General features: G+C 41.5%; 1 protein-coding gene and 1 long non-coding RNA gene across 2 annotated transcripts in view; one reads left to right on the top strand and one right to left on the bottom strand.

The window, feature by feature from the left end:
* REEP5 (receptor accessory protein 5) overlaps positions 1–7,812 on the bottom strand; it is a 28,626-nt gene extending 20,814 nt beyond the window's left edge. Inside the window, exons 1-2 of the mRNA XM_032476502.1 lie at positions 7,517–7,812; positions 6,681–6,774 (exon numbers count right to left, since the gene is read on the bottom strand). Coding sequence (XP_032332393.1) covers positions 6,681–6,774; positions 7,517–7,634 — 212 coding nt within the window. The 5' untranslated portion in view covers positions 7,635–7,812. The remainder of the gene's footprint in view (positions 1–6,680; positions 6,775–7,516) is intronic.
* A 99-nt stretch (positions 7,813–7,911) lies between these two features.
* Positions 7,912–19,662, top strand: LOC116662657. The gene is made up of 3 exons (XR_004318636.1): positions 7,912–8,352; positions 15,507–15,597; positions 19,090–19,662. It is a non-coding gene; the product is annotated as an uncharacterized LOC116662657 (long non-coding RNA).
* The last annotated feature ends 219 nt before the right edge of the window (positions 19,663–19,881 follow it).

The following is a 19,881-nucleotide window of genomic DNA, read 5'->3' as shown; positions in this document are numbered from 1 at the left end:
AAAAAATAACACCGAAGCAATAAAACAGCAGATGCGAATCCTGCAGGGACAACCCTCTGTCAATAAAATGACGGCTCTGTAAATATAATGTCGTAAAGTTTACCTTACCCTCAAGCACCCTTACAACCTACACAGCAACCTAAACTGAACTTTCCCAGACAGAGGAGGGCTCCATCAAGATGCAGAGAGCAGTCTAGAGTTACCCCTGACATGTAAGGGACCCCGCCACTGCACCACCTGGCCTAACTGCCCGCAGCGGCAGGATATATACAGTAGCCGTGTGAGGGGGCGGAGGATGGCTCCACGCCAGGAATCACAAGCGGGAGCGAGTGACAGAGCGAAGGCAGGACAGCTTTCTACAGCCCCTGCTTGTATTTCAACTGCTACAGAAAGTAATCTCATTAGCAATTTTTGAAGTTGTTTTTAAACTTCTGCTATACTAATTTGTTGTTCTCAAAATGAATTACTTGGTAATCTTATTGACAGGCACTAAATACCTTAAAATGTCCCATTTATATTTATACTTGATTTATATACTACCCGAGGATATTAAGTTGAAAACTCACTCAAAGTCAGTCCTGAAAAAGAAAACTCTCGGACAGGGGAGATGAAGGCATCTCAGAAGGACAAATAGACCCTATTTCCAAGACGTTCATGAAGAGAACAAAAAAGGTCATTACAGTTCATAGGGAGCACTCCAAAGCAGAGTATCAGGAATGAGCTTTCCCTCCACAATTGTTTTAGAGCCCAGAAACTAGGCTATGAATAAACCATTTAAATTATTCATCTTATTTGCTCCACAGGCAAAGGAGAAGAACAAAAACTTAACCAAATTGCTGGCTGTAATTATCCGCAAAATAGCCACAGGTTGTTAGAAGGATATTTTATTAGTTTTTCAATTTTCACCACAATTCCTTCATCTTAAAATAGTTCAGCAATACTAGAAGTCATACTAAGTGAAAACACAACCAGTAAAAAGCTGACAAAGGTAATATGTTTAAATGTTTAAGTCTGCAGAGTTGTTTAAGGCACCATCTACAGAATGCCAGTTATATTTTTGGACCCAGTGCCCAGCAGGCCAGAATATTTGCATGTGCTTCACTCCACCCAGAGAAGGAACGTGTGGGCATGCGCTGCTCTGCCCTGAAGCACTTTTAACAAAGAACACACAGTTGCAGAGAGACAAGCTGGTGTAACAGAACATAAGCAGCTTAGAAAAATAGATATTTGCTCCCAAGTGCCCATGATTAAAAAAAGAAAAGAAAAAGATAATTACAAGTTTTTAAAAAAACACAAGCAAACACACACACCACTTAGTAATGAGTCTATGAAGAGAACCACAAACACATCCTCCAGCACCATTAGGGAAGCCTCGTTCTGCTTCATGTGACTTGCTTCCGAGAAACAGAAAGGGTTCAGAACTGTCAGTCACACATGGCAACTTGCCCAAACTCTCCTGGTAGTGAGCCTCTCTGTTCAGGAGTCTACCCCTGCAAACTGTAGATTTCAACTCTTTTTAACCTATATTCCCTCATGTTAGGTGCTGTGCATCATTTGCTAAGAAGGTGCTGAAGCTTTTACTTGTGGTTGATTGTATTATGACTCTTGTAGTAATTCTGACAGCGTTTCCTTCAAACATTACCTGTCACATCTCCTTTTCTGATCTGACCTCATAGAGATCATCCCCAAACATCTCCCCCTTGAGATGTGTTGCCTTCCTGGCAAAGAACTAAAGGCAAGGCCGTATTCCCTTAGGAGATCCAATTCAGTATGCCATCTTTAGATGGGCTTGCACTGGTTAAAAAAAAAAAAAAAACAAAAAACAGGTCTCTGCACATAATGATTTATAATGCTGCTGTCGTAAAATGCTACATCGCAGCTACTGAGAGAGAACTTGTTAGTAATACATTCTAACTCATGTTCACAAAACACTGCAAATGACTACATGTGCAGATGTGTGATTTGGGATGGCAGTACCTTATTTGAGAAATACACTGCATGAAGTTCATGTATTTGTATTAACAGTCAAATTGATAAAAGAAAAAGTTACATCAATAGTTAATTTTCATCTCTATATATGATTATGGCTTGTATCTGTGGGACACTCAAAGAGCCATATGGGAAGAAATATACCAAAGTTAAAGACATGAACTGTGGGGTCAGATTCCCTTGGTTTAAATATTAGTTTCACCATCTACTGCTGTGAGACCTTAATCAAGTTACTGCTCTCTCTTTGTCTCCTGATCTGTAAAACAGGAATATATTATAGGGTTGTCATGAAGGTTAAATGAGCTATATTTGTAAAGCACTTAACCAGAGATATTTAAGTGTTGATTAAATAAAGTGCTGCACAGGTGTTCATCAACCCTGCAAACAGCTAAAAGCAGTAACACTCTTTATACTGATAGCAAAAGCTTAAACTGGGCTGATGAGGACAGACAAGATAAAATGACACATCACTGAGGTGGGTATGAGATTGGAAAAGTGTTGCCAAACATCAGATTAAATATAAACATTAAAATGCGGGGCTCCAAGCATATTTAATGTTTTCTAGCTTGGTACTAAAATATGCCTAAATGTGCTTTCACATTCCTGTGTAGTAACAGGAGGCTCCTGGCCAAGTCTGGCCTGTGTGTGACCTTGGAAAACCTTGTATCTCTCTCTGTCCCTGGGTCTTTTAAAAACTAAAATAATCAGACTACATGACTAATCTCTAAGGCCCAAGTCTGAAAGTCCCAGAGAGATGGCAGCCTAATCCTTAAGAAATATACAAAGTTAAAAAAAAAAAAAAAGAAAAGTAATAGACATTTTTATAGAATTTGAGCAAAAAAGGTTGCTGAGTTAGACAAAAAGCAAATCCTCCTCCCTTCCCTTCTCTGCAGGGCAAAAATAAAACCAGAAAACAAAGTCATTAGACTTTCCCCCATAATTCCACTTGAATAAGGAAGCAGTGACAGGAACAGCCCCCACACTCCAGGACCAGTGGGAGGAGGCTACTCTGGGTCTCAGGCTTGGACTGTGTGTGTGTGAGGGTGCTCCTGAGAGGCGTCTCAGACTCGTGTCTGTGCAATGCCAGGAAAAGCATGGCTGCACCAGAAACAAAGAGCCACATGTTATATGATTCCATTTGTATGAAATGGCCACAATAGGCAAATCCACTGAGACAGAGAGTAGACTATTGGTTTCTGAGGACTGGGGTGTTGAAGAAATGGGGAATGACTACTGATGGGTACGAGGTTTTCTTTTGGAGTGATGAGAATATGGAATTAGATTGTGGTGTTAGTTGTAAAACTTTATAAATATACTAACCACTGAACTGTATACTTTAAAAGGGTTGCATGGGAATTGTATCTCAGCAAAAAATAGGGAAAAGGGCAGGTCTACCATAATAATAAAGGTTCCTATTATTATCTAGCAGTCTGCCTTCTCTTATCAGAAACAGAAGAAAGTAAAGAGATTAAAGTCACTCTGTCAACAGCTCTTGATAATGAGAAGGCTCAAATTAGATTTCAAATTGCCTCTAAAGGGTGGCCAAAAAGTCTTGAAAACACAGAGGCAGAGGATTGAAGGCCCTGCTCTCAAAGGTAAATTATGTACACAGAAAGTAAGAGTAACCAGTAGGAAGGAGCTACCTGATAAGGCACCGCTTGCCCCTCCCTGAGCACTGGCCAAGTGCTCCAACACGCCAAGATCTGATGGAAGCCAGGTGCACCTGAGCCCCACCCAGAGGTTTCCCAAGGTGGTGAGCCACAAGAAAAACTAGGAAGCCAAATGAGCGCTTCCAAATTTTACTTCTGCACTCTGCAGCCTCTAAGCCCAATACTGACTTAAGCACAGCAGTGGGCCCCTCTGTGGTGGCCCAAGGAGAGGCAGCAGCAGGAGCAAAAGCTGAAAGGTGAGGAAGAAAGGAATCAGCAACAGTTTGGCATTTGATGTTTGATAAATAGTTGAGCTGTATTTTTAAAAATAACTCTGGCTGGGGAGAATTCCAAGAGACAAGAACAATTAAAGTGATCACACTGATTTGGGAGCTACTGATACCACCATTTTCACAAACTTTCTTTCTGACAATTATGCAGTTACATGGGCTAAGCAATGAACAGACTTAATTAGACTAATGTAAGGTGACTGCCTGAATGTTGACCTACTGGGGATCTCTATGCTTTTACTGTGCACACAACCCTACATCAGCTTGAACCTCCTTCACAAAGCAGAGGCCAAGTGGGCCTCTGCATGATGCCCAGGGTCAGCAAGCCATTCTCTCCCCTTTTTTCACCCCCTGCTTCAAATGTAGCAAGCACAGGTTCTGCTGCTGCTGTGCACCAAGGCTTCCCACTAGAGCTGCATGAGAGATTTTTTTTTTAATTCCAAAACCCATGCCACACCCCACACCAGTTACATCAGAGACTCTGGGGACAGGGCCCAGGCATTTTTTTAAGGCTCCCTAGCTAATTCCAATGGGCAGCCAAGGCTGAGAACCACTGTTTTAGGGGAAAGCTGAACAGAGACCAACCTTCACTAACCTCCCTTATGATAATAGAATCTTGTGTTCATTTTTAAGGTAAAAGAGTTGAGTCTACAAAAAGGAAGCATCCTATGAATAAATACTAATCTAGAGATACTCATTAATTATTTCCTAAATTATTATTTAAATCATTAAATTTCCCTTTATTAGATTTTTTAACACTTTCAACTCCTAATAAGGTGTACTACGAATGTCTCTTTTCCTCAGAATATACAGATAGAAAAGAAAATAAAGTGTATCTACTTAGTAATAGAATAATTCTAAAATATATAAAACCTATTTACTTGAACTACTCAGAAACATGACCATATCTACCATTTCATAGAATTCCTAGCAATAGACAGGGACCTTTAGCTTCTTGTAAGTAAAAAGGGCCAATAATATTCAATTGATTGTGTAAAAAATGAATGAAGGAATAACTTAAAACAAATGATAAAAAATTGAAATTATTTTAAAATATGACTTAAAAATTGGCTCCTACTAGAATTTGTGCCAGGTCAAGGAGAAGCAAGTTCAAGCTCTGTCCAACTTTAGTCACATCCACTTCTACATACATAGATTTACACATCCCACCCAGAAAGGGATTTTTACTTTTCTAAAGCCCATACCAATGATCTAATCACACCAAATAACAAGGTTATGTTTCTTACAAGATTATGATATGGAAGAAATGCTCTTCTATATTTTTAAAGATCCATAGTCTTCACTAGTTAGAAACAATTCACACAGCTGGAAAGTTACTAAATTTGATCAATAACATCTAAAGCACAAACCTGAAAAATGCTTCAAAATCTTTCTTACTAAAAGAACTCTTACAAGTAGAAGACACAAACAGAAGAAAAGTAAAGGAGTGTTCTACTAAGTTATTTTGTCCATTATCACAGACCCAGTGATATGCAAGCTGTTCTGAATCATTGCTGCTTACAAACTTTGTATATACACAATCTATTATTTTATAGAAAACTGCTATTTGTGTATCTTTTCCAATGATCTGAAAGCCAAACCAGTTTTTCCGGTCTGTCTTCAGAATCATTTGGTGTACACATACAGCATGGACAGTACTTCAGCAAGTAGTGCTAAATGTCGGAGAGGATCTCCAAATTCAAAAGCAAGCAGTGTCCTATTAGCAGCTAGATTTTCTGGAATGTCACTATGTGTATGAACCAGACTAATTCAGTAACTACTACTTTGGTAATTTCAATTTAAATGTTCAGGTCACAACGAACTTCTTCTAAAACATATTACCGCTTTCTAGTTAAATTGTAGTCTGGCTTATGATAGACTCAGGTGTCATAATGTGTCATCTGTGTCTTAGCTTTCCAGCTGAATTTTTTTTCCTCCTTTATTTTTATCCCTATGGTTGAGGAAAGTTGTAGAGACCAATTCAATGAAAGTAAAACCAACCAGCTTTCTTGGGAAGAGCTATAGAGTAAAACAAATTTCACTTGTGGGGTGGAATAATTCCTATTTGAATGAACATTAAAATGAAATTGTAGAATATTTTCAAAATAAACACTGTAGAGTAAAAACAATGTCAACTAGTAGAAAATTCAGGTTGTAATCAGATAAGATTCATTTGTAATTTAGATTAATTATATGAGTCATTTATGTAACCAAGGAGATATATTAAGGATGCATTTTATAAGGTTTGTTTTTGTTTCTATACCAGGGTGTCTCCCATTTGCCTGTAATAAGTGGCCAGTCGTTTTAACATCAAGAAGACAAAATTTCCCCGTGTCTGAATTAACATTAACTCTGAATTAAGGAAGCCCTAATTGCTGGGATTTTACTATGTACATAAATATAAGGTGAAATACACACTAAAATAATTCTTAAGGAGAAGGAAACGCCTCTCTGTACCGGTTGAGATCTGCGACCGGTAAAGGTCGACTTCCTTCTGCCTTCATTTGTGCCTCCGTTAGAAGGCAGACGCCCTGCCAGAAAAATCTGATTGAACATACATTTCGGCTAGTCATCAGACGATCAGGTGTCAAGTCAAGGCTCCAAAATGTGTAACCTTAAGCAGTCAGTTACTACTCTCTGGTCTTCGACCGCTCTCCCGGAGGAATGGGGATGTACAGCAACCAGGGCAGCTCTGGACGAGGAAAGGGGAGTTAAGGGGAGGAAGGGATGGTTGCAGGGGGGAGCCACTTACGAGATGTAGGCTGGGTAGCCGAATCCTATCAGGTTGCAGAGGAGAGAGGCTCCATAACCGAACACCAGGTACAAAGCCACCAGCCCGATGACACCTGTAGACATAAGGAGAGAAGTGGGTCGGGTGGCGCCACAGGAGCTCCAGCCGGGCAGCCCCTGCCCACACCGCAAGGCTTAGCCCATTCAGGCGACTGAGAAAAACAAACCGCGCAAAGGCTGGGCCTGCGCCTTCGCGGGGCTTTGCCTGCGGTCTGGGGATACCTGGCAGCCCCCACCTTTGTGCCCTTCCTCCCGCAGTCTCTTCTCCAAGGGCCCCCGCAGTGCGGCCCACCAGCCGGGGGAGCCCGACCCCCCAGAGGGTCTGGGGAGGCCCGGATTCCCGCGCCGGCCCGCAGCCTCTCCCCTTCCGAGGGGACACCCCTTCTCCGCGCCGAGCTCGGCAGAAGGTCTGGCTAGGACCGTGTACTCCTCCACGGCCCCCGCGCGCCCTCCCGCAGAGGCCGCGCCACTCCGGGCCAGCCCTGCGCTCGGCCGCTGGCACTCGGCGATCGGCCGCGGGGGCAGACACGTCAGCGCCGGCCAGTCCCCGAGCCCCACGCCCCGGGCGCCCCGCCACCTCGCTGCGGGCACAGACCAGCGCTTCCCAGCCCTGGTTTCCCCGGCGGGGTCTACGGTCTCTGGCCGGTCTTGACGGCCAATTCGGTCCCCGAGGATGCCGCTCGCCCCGTCTGTCACCCACTACCCCGGTCCGTGCTGGCTTCCCCAGCAGCGGATGCCGCAGCTGTTCTCGGGGCTGGGCAAACGGCGGGACCCCGCGGGCCGCAGCCCTGCACCCACCCAGCGCGATGTAGCTCCGGTTCACGCCGGTCTTGGCCTCGAGTTTGGCCAAGAGGTCTGTCATGCAGTTCTTCTGGTGCAGAAATTGGTCGAACCTCTGCCTCATGGCTGCAGACATGGCGGGGACCGTCGCGCTGCCGCCGGGGCTGCTGCTGGTGCCGGCTGGCCGCGGAGCGGGGTGACTGGGGCGGCGGCGGCGGCGGCGGCGGCGGCGGGCGGGGCGGGAGGCGGGCGCGTTGGTGCGTCGCTGGGCTCCCTCCGCGCCGCCCCGCCCCGCCCGCCCTCTTTCTCTCCCGCGCCCGGTGCTCGGCTGCCAACGCCACACCCGGGGCGGCGGCCCGAGCTGCTGCTGCGGCTCCCGGCCGGGCAGCCGCCCCTCTGCCTCTGTGGACGGGGTGAAAAGGGGGTGATGAGTCAGACTGGTGCAGAAAGGAAGTGGAAAGAAGGAGGCAGGCGGCCTTGTTGCTCCCCCCTGCAAAGTGGTGGGACTGGGTTGATGTGTCTGCTCTGCCGAACTTGCGAAGACATTTTAAATCTAAAAATTGAAAAGCATCGCCATCCTGAAAGAACTCTGGTTGCAGAACTGCTTATTCCTTCGTTACCAGAACTCAGCATAGATTTTCTCACTTACAGGTAGTCTTTTTGAAAAGACTCTGAAGAAACTTAACACACCAGCCTCTGGGGAACACCATTTCCAAGAAAGTACCACACTACTTAAACCTTTTCTTGATGGGCTTGACGTTTGCTTGATGTGTGATATCCTGGAAGTGTTTCCAAACCCTCGACGCGGAGGCAGTAGTGTGCACTTGCCTACAAGCAAAATTACCCTGAAGAAGGTAATTTCACATCTTAGGGCGGGACCTCACTTTTCTGCTCACTCCTATTATTTCAGGAAACTCCTTTGAAAGTATTCTTTCTGACTTCTATGATCTGCACCCTGCTGCAGAGTTTTCCTCATTGCTTGCAGATCAGAGTTAGTTTAGCATTCACTGGCCGTGAGCACAAACTGGTCCCCAATATTCTTTCTGTCCTATACAGGCACTCTGATCTTTCAAATTGACTTGACAGTACTGCCTTCCACTTCTGCCAAACATTATCTTGCCCACTCTTAGCCTTTTCCTTTTATGCTAATTTTCCATCCTCTCTTCTTCCCCAGACCTTCTTAGTTCAATTCTCTCAGCACTCCTATCATCACCCAGCCAAATCACTAACCAGATTAAGCCAAGAGAAAAAAACTGATGTGATTACTGTTAGCTTCCCCACTGAGCTGTCCATTTCTGTCTTTCCACCTACAGTCAATTCTCAGCGTGGCAGCCAGTTGGACCTTTCAAAAATGTGGGTCAAGTTGTGTTGTCTTTTTGCTCTTAACCCCCTAGTAGCGTCCCGTCTGCCTGAAGAATGACCTCAAGGTCATAGATGATGTATATGGTTCATTCTTCTCTATTTCTAATTTCATCTCCTACAGCCTGCTTCCTTGCTGTGCCTTAAACAAGCTGAGCCCACTCCTGCCCCTGGGCTTTCACTTTTCTTCTGTCTCGGTGATTTTGTCCCCCATAGGATGTGTGGCAATGTCTGGAGACATGTTTGGTTGTCAGACAGATGGTAACAACTGGGGCAGCAAATGCTCTCCACCACTGCTAGCGTCTAGTAGGGATGCTGCTAAACTTCCTGCAATGCACAGGGCAGCCCCCGCAAAACAAAAAATAATCCAGCCCCAAATGTCAGTAGTGCTGAGGCGGCGAAAACCCTCCTCTGTCTAAAACTCCAGATAAGCACTTAACTGTCTCCTCCCATTCGTCAGGTCCTTGCTCAAATGATGCATCTATGAGGCCCTCTCTGATCCAGAATTGCAACCCCCAACGCTCTCTAACCCTTGTCTTGCTTTATTTTTCTCTGTAACACTTTTTCTCTCTGACATTTTATATGTTCTACTTTCTAGGTTTTTTTTTTCCCTTTCTCTTCTGGATTATGAGCTCCACAAAGATAGGTATTTTTGCCTATTTTTTTTACTTCTGTATCTCAAACACCTAGAAGAGTGCCTCATACTTAATTGGTGTTCAGTAACTGTTGTTGAATGAATGAATATTTAACATACATTGTACTACTCAGTATCTTGAGTGTTTCATGTACTAATTCATTTAATCCTCACAACAGCATGGGTAAGAACTACCTGTTTTATCTTCATTTAAGGGAAGGGAATGATGTGCATCAAGGTCTCAAAATTGATAAATGTCAGAGCTAGAATTCAGACAAGACTCTTACCCCTACAATATACTGCTAATATGGGTTGAATCGTGTCCCCTGCACAAAAGATGTGTTGGAGTCATAACCCCCACTCCCTCAGAACGTGATCTTATTTGGAAATAGGGTCTTTACAAATATAACCAAGTTAAAATGAAGTTATTAGGGTGGGCTCTAACCCAATATGACTGGTGTCCTTATAAAACAAGGAAATTTGGACACAGAGACAGACACCCATACAGGGAGTGTGATGTGAAGACACACAGGGAGAAGCCAGCCATCTACCAGCCAAGGAGAGGGGACTGGAATGCACCCCTCCCCAACAGCCCTCAAATGATACCAGCCTTGCTGACATCTTAATCTTGGACTTCCGACTTCCAAAACTGAGACAACACATTTCTGTTATTTAAGCCAGTTGGTGGTACTTTATCATGGCTTCCCTAGCTAGTACAACTGGCTCGCAGAATAACTGCATTTTGAACTTTTTAACCAGTTGTGAGTTTGTATAACTTCCTACTAAGTGAGCACAACAGTATTCATTCGTCTGGAAGTCAGGGTCTTGTTTTTGAGAACTTAAAATGATTCACAATTTGATAGTTTTAATTTTTTTTTTTAAGCCAAGGAGCAAAATCCTTTTAGGGCAGGTATTCAAATCAGCCTGGATTTTTGTCACTGCATTTCTTATAGTGTTAACATTTGTACTGTATCAACTTGCGTGAAGTATCTGGAAACATACTATTTATTTGGAATTCTTTTGTGTAAATATTGCTCCTTTTCCAGTTTTCTCCAAAGTTAGATTCCAATTTTTTTTCCTCCATCATTCTTACACTGGTAAGACGAGGCAGTAGAGTAAGGTGTAGGGTGTGTGTGTGTAGAGGACGACCTCTGGATCCAGCATGTTTGGGTGAAATCACAGCTCTACCATTTAGCTCTGTGACTTTGGGCATGTTACATAAGGGCTCAGTGCCTCTCTTCCCTCATCTGCAAAATAAGGGTAACAGTAGAACCAATTTCACAGGGTTATTACGATGATTGAGTTGCTATTGGTAAAATTTTTGAAAGAGTGCCTGATGCAAAGTGTTTCTTAAATAATTTAAGAAAGAAGAAAAAAACACAGCTAGATGCTAAAAGTGAGTTAGAGGAAAAGGTCCTTCTTGCTTTTAGGAAATTACAGTCAGGATGGGGAGTGTGGCATCCCTACAAAGCTTAGATGCTTTCAGAGTTGAGAAAAGAGACACAAGATAAGAGCTTGGCCTGAGGTCTCAGACTATTCACCTACTCATATTTATGGAGTATATCCTAGATGCCAGACGCTGTTAGACCTGGGACCCAGACAAGCCAGGTCTCTGTCTGGAAGGCCATGGAGCAGGCTGGCCTGAAGCAGGTTGACTTTGGCAGTTCCTAAGAAGGAAGTCAAACCATCTTGGGATGATGCAAGTGCTGTTACTCTGTCCTCTAAGCTAGAGAAGAAAATCCTGCCGGAAACCCATGATCAGGTCACTTTTGTTCTCTGCAAGCTGTTTCTTCAGGTTAAGATAATTTCTTAACCACTTGAAGTCATTAACATATTTTTGTTATAACTCTGATATGTTAGGAAAAAGTTGTAGTGTATAATTTGCCAGATAAATCTCTTCATTACCTTCCCCAAGCCCCACATATGGAGGGGGGATCCTGGCTTTTGTTGGAGCCTGGCACCCAGGAGGTAGCAACCCTTCTCGGTCAGGAGGCCCTCTAGCCCTGGGGACACAGTCCTCTTGGCACACGTCCCCCTCCCTCTGCTGGAGGAGGCTGGTGGCAACATGTCATTGGAATAAAAAGAGGAAAAGACAAAGTAAACAAAACCTAAGATACAGACTTGCCAGATGACAAGAGGAAAATACAGAGGCTTAAGATAACTTAAGAAAGAGTATTTTAAAAAATGTGAAAATTACCATGCTTCATTGAATACATTTGAATTACATTTTTTAGCCTCTTTTTTCTTAATCTCACATATTTTCTACTGAAAATATGGACACAGCATTTTATCATGTGTCTCCATTCATCAAACAAAAAGTTGAATTTTAGAAAATCGCTGCTCACAATTGAGAATAAAGCAACCTGGGAATATCCTTTTGTTTAGCCAAGTATTTCTATTCTGAAATTAAATACCATATGTCCTTGTTATTGCACATAAATCTAGAGATATTCATCAAGTATAAACGTGCCCTCTCTCTCACCCTTCCATTTCTCCAATAGTGCCTGCACAGGGGACGAATAGGAAGTAAGTCACTGATAGGTTGTTTCTCTATGTTCAAGACCAGTTAGACCAGTTCTGGACAAACCATGGCATTTGGATTCCATACTGGAGTGGACCTGTGTCCACTGACCCTGGGGTATGGTTCCAACCGCAGAGAACAATCCGGATTCACCTGATAGCCTACAGGATGGTGTGCATTTTTGCTTTTCTTTCCATGTAAAAGGTGGACAAGAAAGAGTCAGACAGTTCTGTGCACTTCCCTTTGTGACCTGGCATCAGGGAAATGGACTTAACTTGAATAAAGGAGCTGACCAGTTGTGTTAGTTTCCTATGGCTACTGCAACACATGACCACAAACTGGGTGGCTTAAAGCAACATCAATTTATTATCTTACAGTTCTTTATGTCAGAAGTCTGACACATGTCTCACTGGACTAAAATCAGTGTGTCCCCAGCAAGGCTACATTCTTTTCTGGAGGCTCAGGGGAAGATCTGGTTTTTGGCTTATTTGGTGTTTTTGACAAAACTCAGGCTCTTGTGGTTGTAGGACTGAGGTTGCCTTTACCTTCCCCATCTTCAAAGCCTACAGCAGAGGGTTGAATCCCTCTCCTACTTCAAATTTCTCTTCCTTTTTTCCTCCATCTCATCTCTGACCCATTTACCCATCTGCATTTCACTTCCATTTTTAAGGTCCCATGGGATTATATTGGGCCCACCCAGATAATGTACAACAATCTCCCTTTTTTAAGTTCTATAATCTTAATTACATATTCAAAGCCCCTCTTGCTATGTGAGGGGACATATTCACAAGTTCTGGGTATTAGGGCATGGACATATTGGGGGCAGGGTCATTATTCTGCCTGCCACATGAGCTTTACATGGGGGGGTGTCCATAAACATCCTCGAGGTCCCTAAAAAGAATGAACATGTTAAGATCAATGGGCAGGTATCATCCTTTTACTTACATTGAGGGCCTACCCAGGACATGGCACAAATTTAATCAAGGCCCAAGCCCTGGAGTGGATGTACTGGCTCCATTACTTTCCAGCTGCATGATCTTAGGAAAGTTCTTAGACTCCAAAAGCCCCACTTTCCTCAGTGTCTGAAATGAAGATAATGTCAGTATCTACCTGCTGTAGACAGAATGTTTGTGTCCTCCCAAAATATGTATGTTGAAACCTAATCCCCAGTGTGATGCTATTTGGAGGTGAGACCCTTGGGAAGTAATTAGGTCATGAGGGTGGGGCCCTCACCAATGGGATTAGTGCCCTTGTAAAAGGTGCCCCAGAGAGCTCTCTCACTCCTTCTATTATGTGAGGACACAGAGAAGATGGCAGTCCAGGAACCAAGAACCCTGTTCCCACCAGGTACCAAATCCGACAGCTCCTTGATCTTGGATTTCCTAGCCTCTAGAACTATGAGAAATAAATGTTTATCATTTAAGTCCCCCAGTCTATTTCTGTCATAGCAGCCCTAAATGGACTAACACAGTACCTCATAGGGTTGTCGAGATAAACGGCATACTCCATCTAAAGCGCATCTTAGATTGCCTGGCCTCACAGAGTGCTGAGAAATTTTAGCCAATCTGAAAGATTCCTACATACGTGAAGTAGTCATTAACAGCTGATGCCTAAAATTCCTCCCTCTTGCCTCATTCCTTTGATTCCGGGATTTGCTATCTGTGAAAAGAAAAATACCCCAGAAGAAATAAGAGCACATTTTCACTAGCAATTTGACTGCAGGAAAGAGGGAGGAAAACGAAAATTTTTACTAAGCACCTACTTAGTGTTAGCAGTTTGTGTCCATGAAGGATCTGAGAGCATATTTTGATAGGGTGGAGGCACCAGGTGCTTGAGGATTTTAGAAAATGAGCTTTCTCCAGGCACAAAATAGTGAAACCAAATTGCTCATTTCCTACTTTGTCAAGGACCCTTTGACTAATCAGTGGCCAAAGGAAATGGACTCCACAGGTCCACACAGATGGGAGCAAGGAACTGACTTAACAACGCGTGCCAGGTCAAGTCACGCTGTGCTGACACGCAGCAAGCTGTTGGATACAGCTCTTTATCACTTAGCAGCCTCTAAACGCTTCCTGTCTCTCCTTGGGCTCTGTCTTTCTACCGCTTTTGGGTGAGTTTTGGCCCAGGATCCTCCAGCTGTTAGACATCCATCATGCGTGACCACACTCTTTGACTCAAGAACATGCCTCTTCCTTAAAACACATAAATAACTTCTGCTTTTTTAAGAGCTCTGCCATGGGCTTAGGAGAGAATGACTTGACCATGTAACCTTTTGCTTATTATCCAGAATGGCCTGTCTAAAATCAATGCTGAGGTAGATTTACAACTAGCTAGTATTGAGGGATCTGGAGTAAGATTTGGGGGTACATGCAGAATTTTTTCTCACCTTTGTTTCTAATAACTGTTTACCTATCGGCCACCATAACAAAAACTCTGCTGAACGTGAGAATGTATTAGTATAAAAAATCATGATATATGTGTAACTGCATCCAAAAACTGTCACCTGTCATATGTATCATCTTAACCAGCTTTATACAATTTACTGAAAGTCACAGTGTTGAAACTTTTGATAATCATTCTCATGAGTACAGTTTGAACTTGGACACATTAGTCATTATAACTGTAACTTGTAATTTTGTACATTAGTCACTAAGTTTATATTTAACATGGTACACCAAGCCTACATCATGTGTGTATTTGGGATGCTTATAATTTCCCACAGTGACATATAAAATGGGCTAAAGGAGGAGTTTCCATTTCTGGATTCTTTGGGAATGTGGTTACTTACAATGTATGTCTTTTATGTGTAGGAAGACATTTATGTGTAGATTGCTTGATATCAACTTTACAGCTTTTATTTGGTGTTAAAATGATGCCATGATTTGGATTAGATGCAAATATCTTAAATAAGCCACAAAAGACTTGAGTGCAAAATCAAGTGGAGAATAGGCAGTTATCATAAGTCAAAATGGAAAAACAACATTGGCGCAGTTTCAGAGTAGTCTCTTTAAAATAATTTTTTTATCTTTACCTCAAATTACCTTTTCCAATTTGTATTAATTCAGAGGAGAATAAAGAAAAAAAATCAATTTAGAGTGAAGACCTGCATCAGTCTGTAGAATATGATTTCTCTTCATTTACCTTAGATTACATCCACACTGACAGAGGAAAGCGGAGAGTTAAGCAATAATCTTCAGATTTTACCAGTAAAAATAGACGACTAATAACATAGTGTAGACAGCCCCACACTATGACCTTTCAACAGAGAACAGTTGGACACGGGTAGATTTTTCAGATGACTTAGTATGAGACCAAGGAATGGTCAGTGCTGTGTTTGTCAAGTATAAAATGATACCAGAATATACTCCCCCACCCTTGAAGTCACTTTCCACTATTATTAGACTTGCCTATTCAGATTTAATTTACTAAAGGTTTTATACTTATTTCCTGAAGGCTACTGAATCATCAGTACTTAATGTTCGTTCATTTAACAGTTACTGACTGAGCACCTACTCTGTGCTGGACACTGAGTATACACCAGGAACCCTGAGAGATGAGGTCCAAGCTTTATGGATCTCATGGCAGGTAATGACCATAGCAATATTTGATGTCTATCATGGAGAATTTGAAAGAAACTTTAATATCTTAACCCAATACTTATCCTTTTTCATCGCTAAAGCGAATACTATTGAAAAAACTTCTCAACTTGATTATCATGTATCATTTGTTCTCTTTTTACCAGTCACTCTCTATCTGCCAGCACCAAATCCTTTTCAGCTCCAGTGGCTCTCCTCTCCCCCTTTCCCCTGATCCAGTAGGAGTCGGGGGCGTGGTGACTTCATGCGGAGTCATCGTTATGCTACATTAGGTAGTGAACTCATAAGTGCTAGCAGTGGAGCAGCTAGACAGCGGGCAAGATCTGCTGTTTATCCCTCTCCTGGTCTGCCAGCACTTCCCTAGCGCGGTCAGTTGTGAAATGATCAGCCCCGTGAGGAATGGGAGGGAGAGCTAATCATTGACCTGACCAAGCAAATGATAATAGTAATCTCTTCCTTAGGGATACATTTTAAACTGTATAAACAGACATATTATTGTTTTACCTTAACACAAAATGTGTTAGCAATTAGCAATTGTTTGTCCCAGTGAACTAACATCTGCTAACAATGAGATCCTGGCATCCTATCCTGCATGAGTGATTCTGAGGAAAGGAAGCCAGGATAGCAGAGGAGCAGTAACCCAAAAATACCATGAGACTGCAGTTTCCAGCAGAGCAACCCAAAGTCAAAGCTATGAGGTGAGCAGAGCTGTTTATTCATTGACTCATCTGTTTGACACGTATCTGTGGAGTGGCTGTGATGTGCTAAGCGTTATGCTTAAAGATGAACAAGATGTGCTTCCTGCCTAAAGAAATTTATAAATGTTAGCTTCCTTCTCCTGTCTTTTTTTTTTTTGTAACCTCTACACCCCACCATATGTCCAGTATCCCAGGATTCCTTGTTCTTTGCTGTCTTTATTCTCTCCTGTTGTCAAAAACTCTTCTTAATTAGCTACAAGTTGGGAAGACATTGATTGTTAATTCGTACTACTGTGTAAAAACTGTGATGGCTTCATTCATTGTGTTTTGCTGTCTTTCTCAGAAGTGTCTGCATTTTCAGAGAAAGGAATCCCTTAATCTGAAGCAGTGAAATTAGTAGTAGAACTCTAGACATTAGTGAAGCAATAACGGGGACTTTTCCCCCCAAAAGTACATAATTTCCCAAGGTCCTCCGCACATGGATAACAAGGCTAGGCCTGATTTTGAGTCCTGAATGCTCAGTTCACTTTTGGATATGAGTCCAAGTTGGCAACATTTTTGGTGTTAGTATGATTAAACCAAAATCTTTTAATTACAGAGCACAGTTTACCCTTTAGTCTATAATTAAAGAAGTTTCCATGACTTCTAAAAGTAGTTTTCTCTATTATGCACTTACTTACCTGACAGTGCTTATTGAGAGCCTATAAAATGCCAGCAGCACTATTAAGCAGAAATAAAAATTCCTATTGGCATTAATAACACAAAACATAAAATAGATAAATTTGACAAGATATGTGATGGACATATTTGAAGAAAACTATATAACCTGACTGAGGAACATAAAAAACTTGGGACATATTCAATAGTATAAATGTGTTAACTCTGTATCCATAAGTTTAACACAATTCCAACATTTTGGATTTGACAAAATGATTCTAACTTTCGCCAGTAAAAGTAAGCGTGCAAAAATAACTAGTAACATTTGAGAAAAGAAAAATATGAGGGGAGATTGTCTTACCAGGTTTATAGCTACAGTGATTAAAGCTATGGATCCTGGTGCAAGAATGGACAAATCAGAAAAATAAAACAACATGTGGACAGACACCAATATATACAGGAAAATAACATGTGAAAGAAAAGTGAGGAGAATGGCAAAAACAAAAATCTAAAAGGCAGAGAGCAGATCTGGAAAAATGTTTCACGTGTATGTCACTGACAGGTTAATAACTATGTATAAGCAGTTATCTAAGAAATATAGGAAAATTCCAAGAAAAGTGGACAAAGTACATGAATAGGATAATTCACAAAATAAGAAAAATACACAACAAGCATGGGAAACATGTTCATTCTCACTTTAATCAGAAACTGCTGCTTAAAACAATGAGATACCATTTTTGACTGGTGATGAAAAAAAAAATTAAAATGATAGCACCAAAGCCTGATAAGAGGGTGCAGAAAACATACACAAAAATACTCTATCAACACTGTTTTTGTATCAAAAGATGGGAAAAGAGCCTAAAAGCCCATAAGTAGACAATTGATGAAATGCTACAGTATAGCCAAACGATGGAATATTATTAAACAATTAAAAGGTGCTGTAATTAAAAGGGTGACATTAAATTAAAAAAACAATTAAAAAGGATGATAAATATTTTAATTGACATGAAAAGCTATTTATTATGTATACTTAATTTCTGAAACAGTACATGCATTTTTAGGATAATGAAGATATATATAGGAAAAGTAAAAATTTTAAGTTTCCTCTACTTACTCCCCCTTCCATCCATTCTCTGCTGTTAAAAGTTTGGTTTGTACCCTGCCAGATCATTTTCTGCACAAATGAAGTCATGTATCTGTTTATCTAGATTCACATTTGTATCTAAATATAAACATAGAATTTTAAAACAAAATATGTTCACATTATGAATGTATGTATTACTCAGTAACTTATTTTTTCATTCTACAACGTATAAAGAATATCTATGATACATTAAGTTAAAAAATTAGGTAATAACACATTTAGAGTGATCCTGCTTCTGTTAAGACTGTGTGTGTGTGTGTGTTTAGGCAAAGAGAAAAGTCTGGGCAGATAGATTACTTGATAGAGAGAATAGAGGTGATTTTTAGTTTTTTTTTATTTTACTTTTTCCATTGTTTAACTTTTCAAAATAATGAATTTGTATTACTTTTTTATATTACTTTTATAACCAGAATAAGGTCTGTTTTCATCACAAAGGAAAAAAAAGATATTCCTGGAAAATATATGAGGCAATCTTAGGCTGAGGTCTTACTGTGAAATGGTGGATTAGTGCTCCTGTGACCTCCTGTCCCCCCATAGTCTGCAACTTAAAATTCATGTTCTGTGTCTTAGTAAATCAAAATATGAGCTGTAATATATTCTATTTTTAATTTATTTTTGTTTGTTTAGGGGGAGGTAATTAGGTTTGTTTATTTTCTTATTTATTTTAATGTAAGTACTGGGGATTGAACGGAGGACCTCATGCATGCTAAGCACGCACTCTACCACTGAACTGCACCCTCCACCCTTGTAATATCTTCTCTAACTACATGTGTATATAAAATACATAACCTGTGTATTTAATGTGAATTGTGACTGCATGTAGGATTCCAGTCTCTCGAGATGGAGCTTAACTTTTTGAGGTTTTATTGACTTGGATAGCTGTTTCTAATAAACCCAGCACTAACAGGACAAACGGAAGCTGCCTAAGGGGAAGAAATGGAAAGCCACAATTGTTTTGTTGCCATTTTTGTTATTGCTGTAGGTGATGAGATTGATTTCCTTTCTGCATCCAGAGAAGTGAGCTATAAAGGAAGCTTCCAAGGTGAACAGAGGAGCGCCTCCCCGCGTGGCCTTCCGCGTTCTCTGCAGCCTGCCAGCGAGGACAGCGGCCTGGTATGTTCTTCTAAAAGTGGCCACGTTGGGGCCTTTGCTGAGGCACTTCCACAGCCCCTCCAAGCCCTTCCTCCTCTGGGATCAGATACTCTTCCACTCCCACCCTCATTTTCCCTATAATACCTGTTTTCAAAAATGTAGTGTCGCTTAAGCCCAGGCTACTTGTACCCAGCCTGGGAACAAGCCTTAAAGCGAAGCAGAATTAGAATGACCAAGTCTGAGATGGTCTCCAGACCTTGCCTTATCAGCTGAAGGGGAAAACTCCAAAAATATACCGTTACCTCTACAGAGAGTGGAGAATTTGTAGCAGCAGTAAAACATTTTACTCCATGAAATAGTGGCCCCATGGATGTGGGTGTTTCTTTATGCCTTTGTGCATGTCTCTCTTCTCCATCTATCAGTCTTTGGTTTTGCTTTTGTGCCTTTATTTCTTTTTCTTTCTTAATTTCTTTCCTTTTCTCTTGATTTTTTCTCTTAATTGGGCATAATATATTGAAAAAAATTGTGTTACTTATTGATTTTATCAAATAACCACATTTTCTATATATGTTATGTTAAGAGTGAAACTCAGTTGTCACCTACTTAGAGGTTTGGGATCAGTCATCCTTCATATTTCTCTATAGCACTTATCACTGTCATTGTCTTAGGCGTTTATTGGTAT

Source organism: Camelus ferus, chromosome 3 (assembly GCF_009834535.1).
Source record: "Camelus ferus isolate YT-003-E chromosome 3, BCGSAC_Cfer_1.0, whole genome shotgun sequence".
NCBI classification, from domain to species: Eukaryota; Metazoa; Chordata; class Mammalia; order Artiodactyla; family Camelidae; genus Camelus; species Camelus ferus.
The sequence above is the reverse complement of the archived record's forward strand: the minus strand, read 5'-3'. Positions and strand labels throughout refer to the sequence as shown.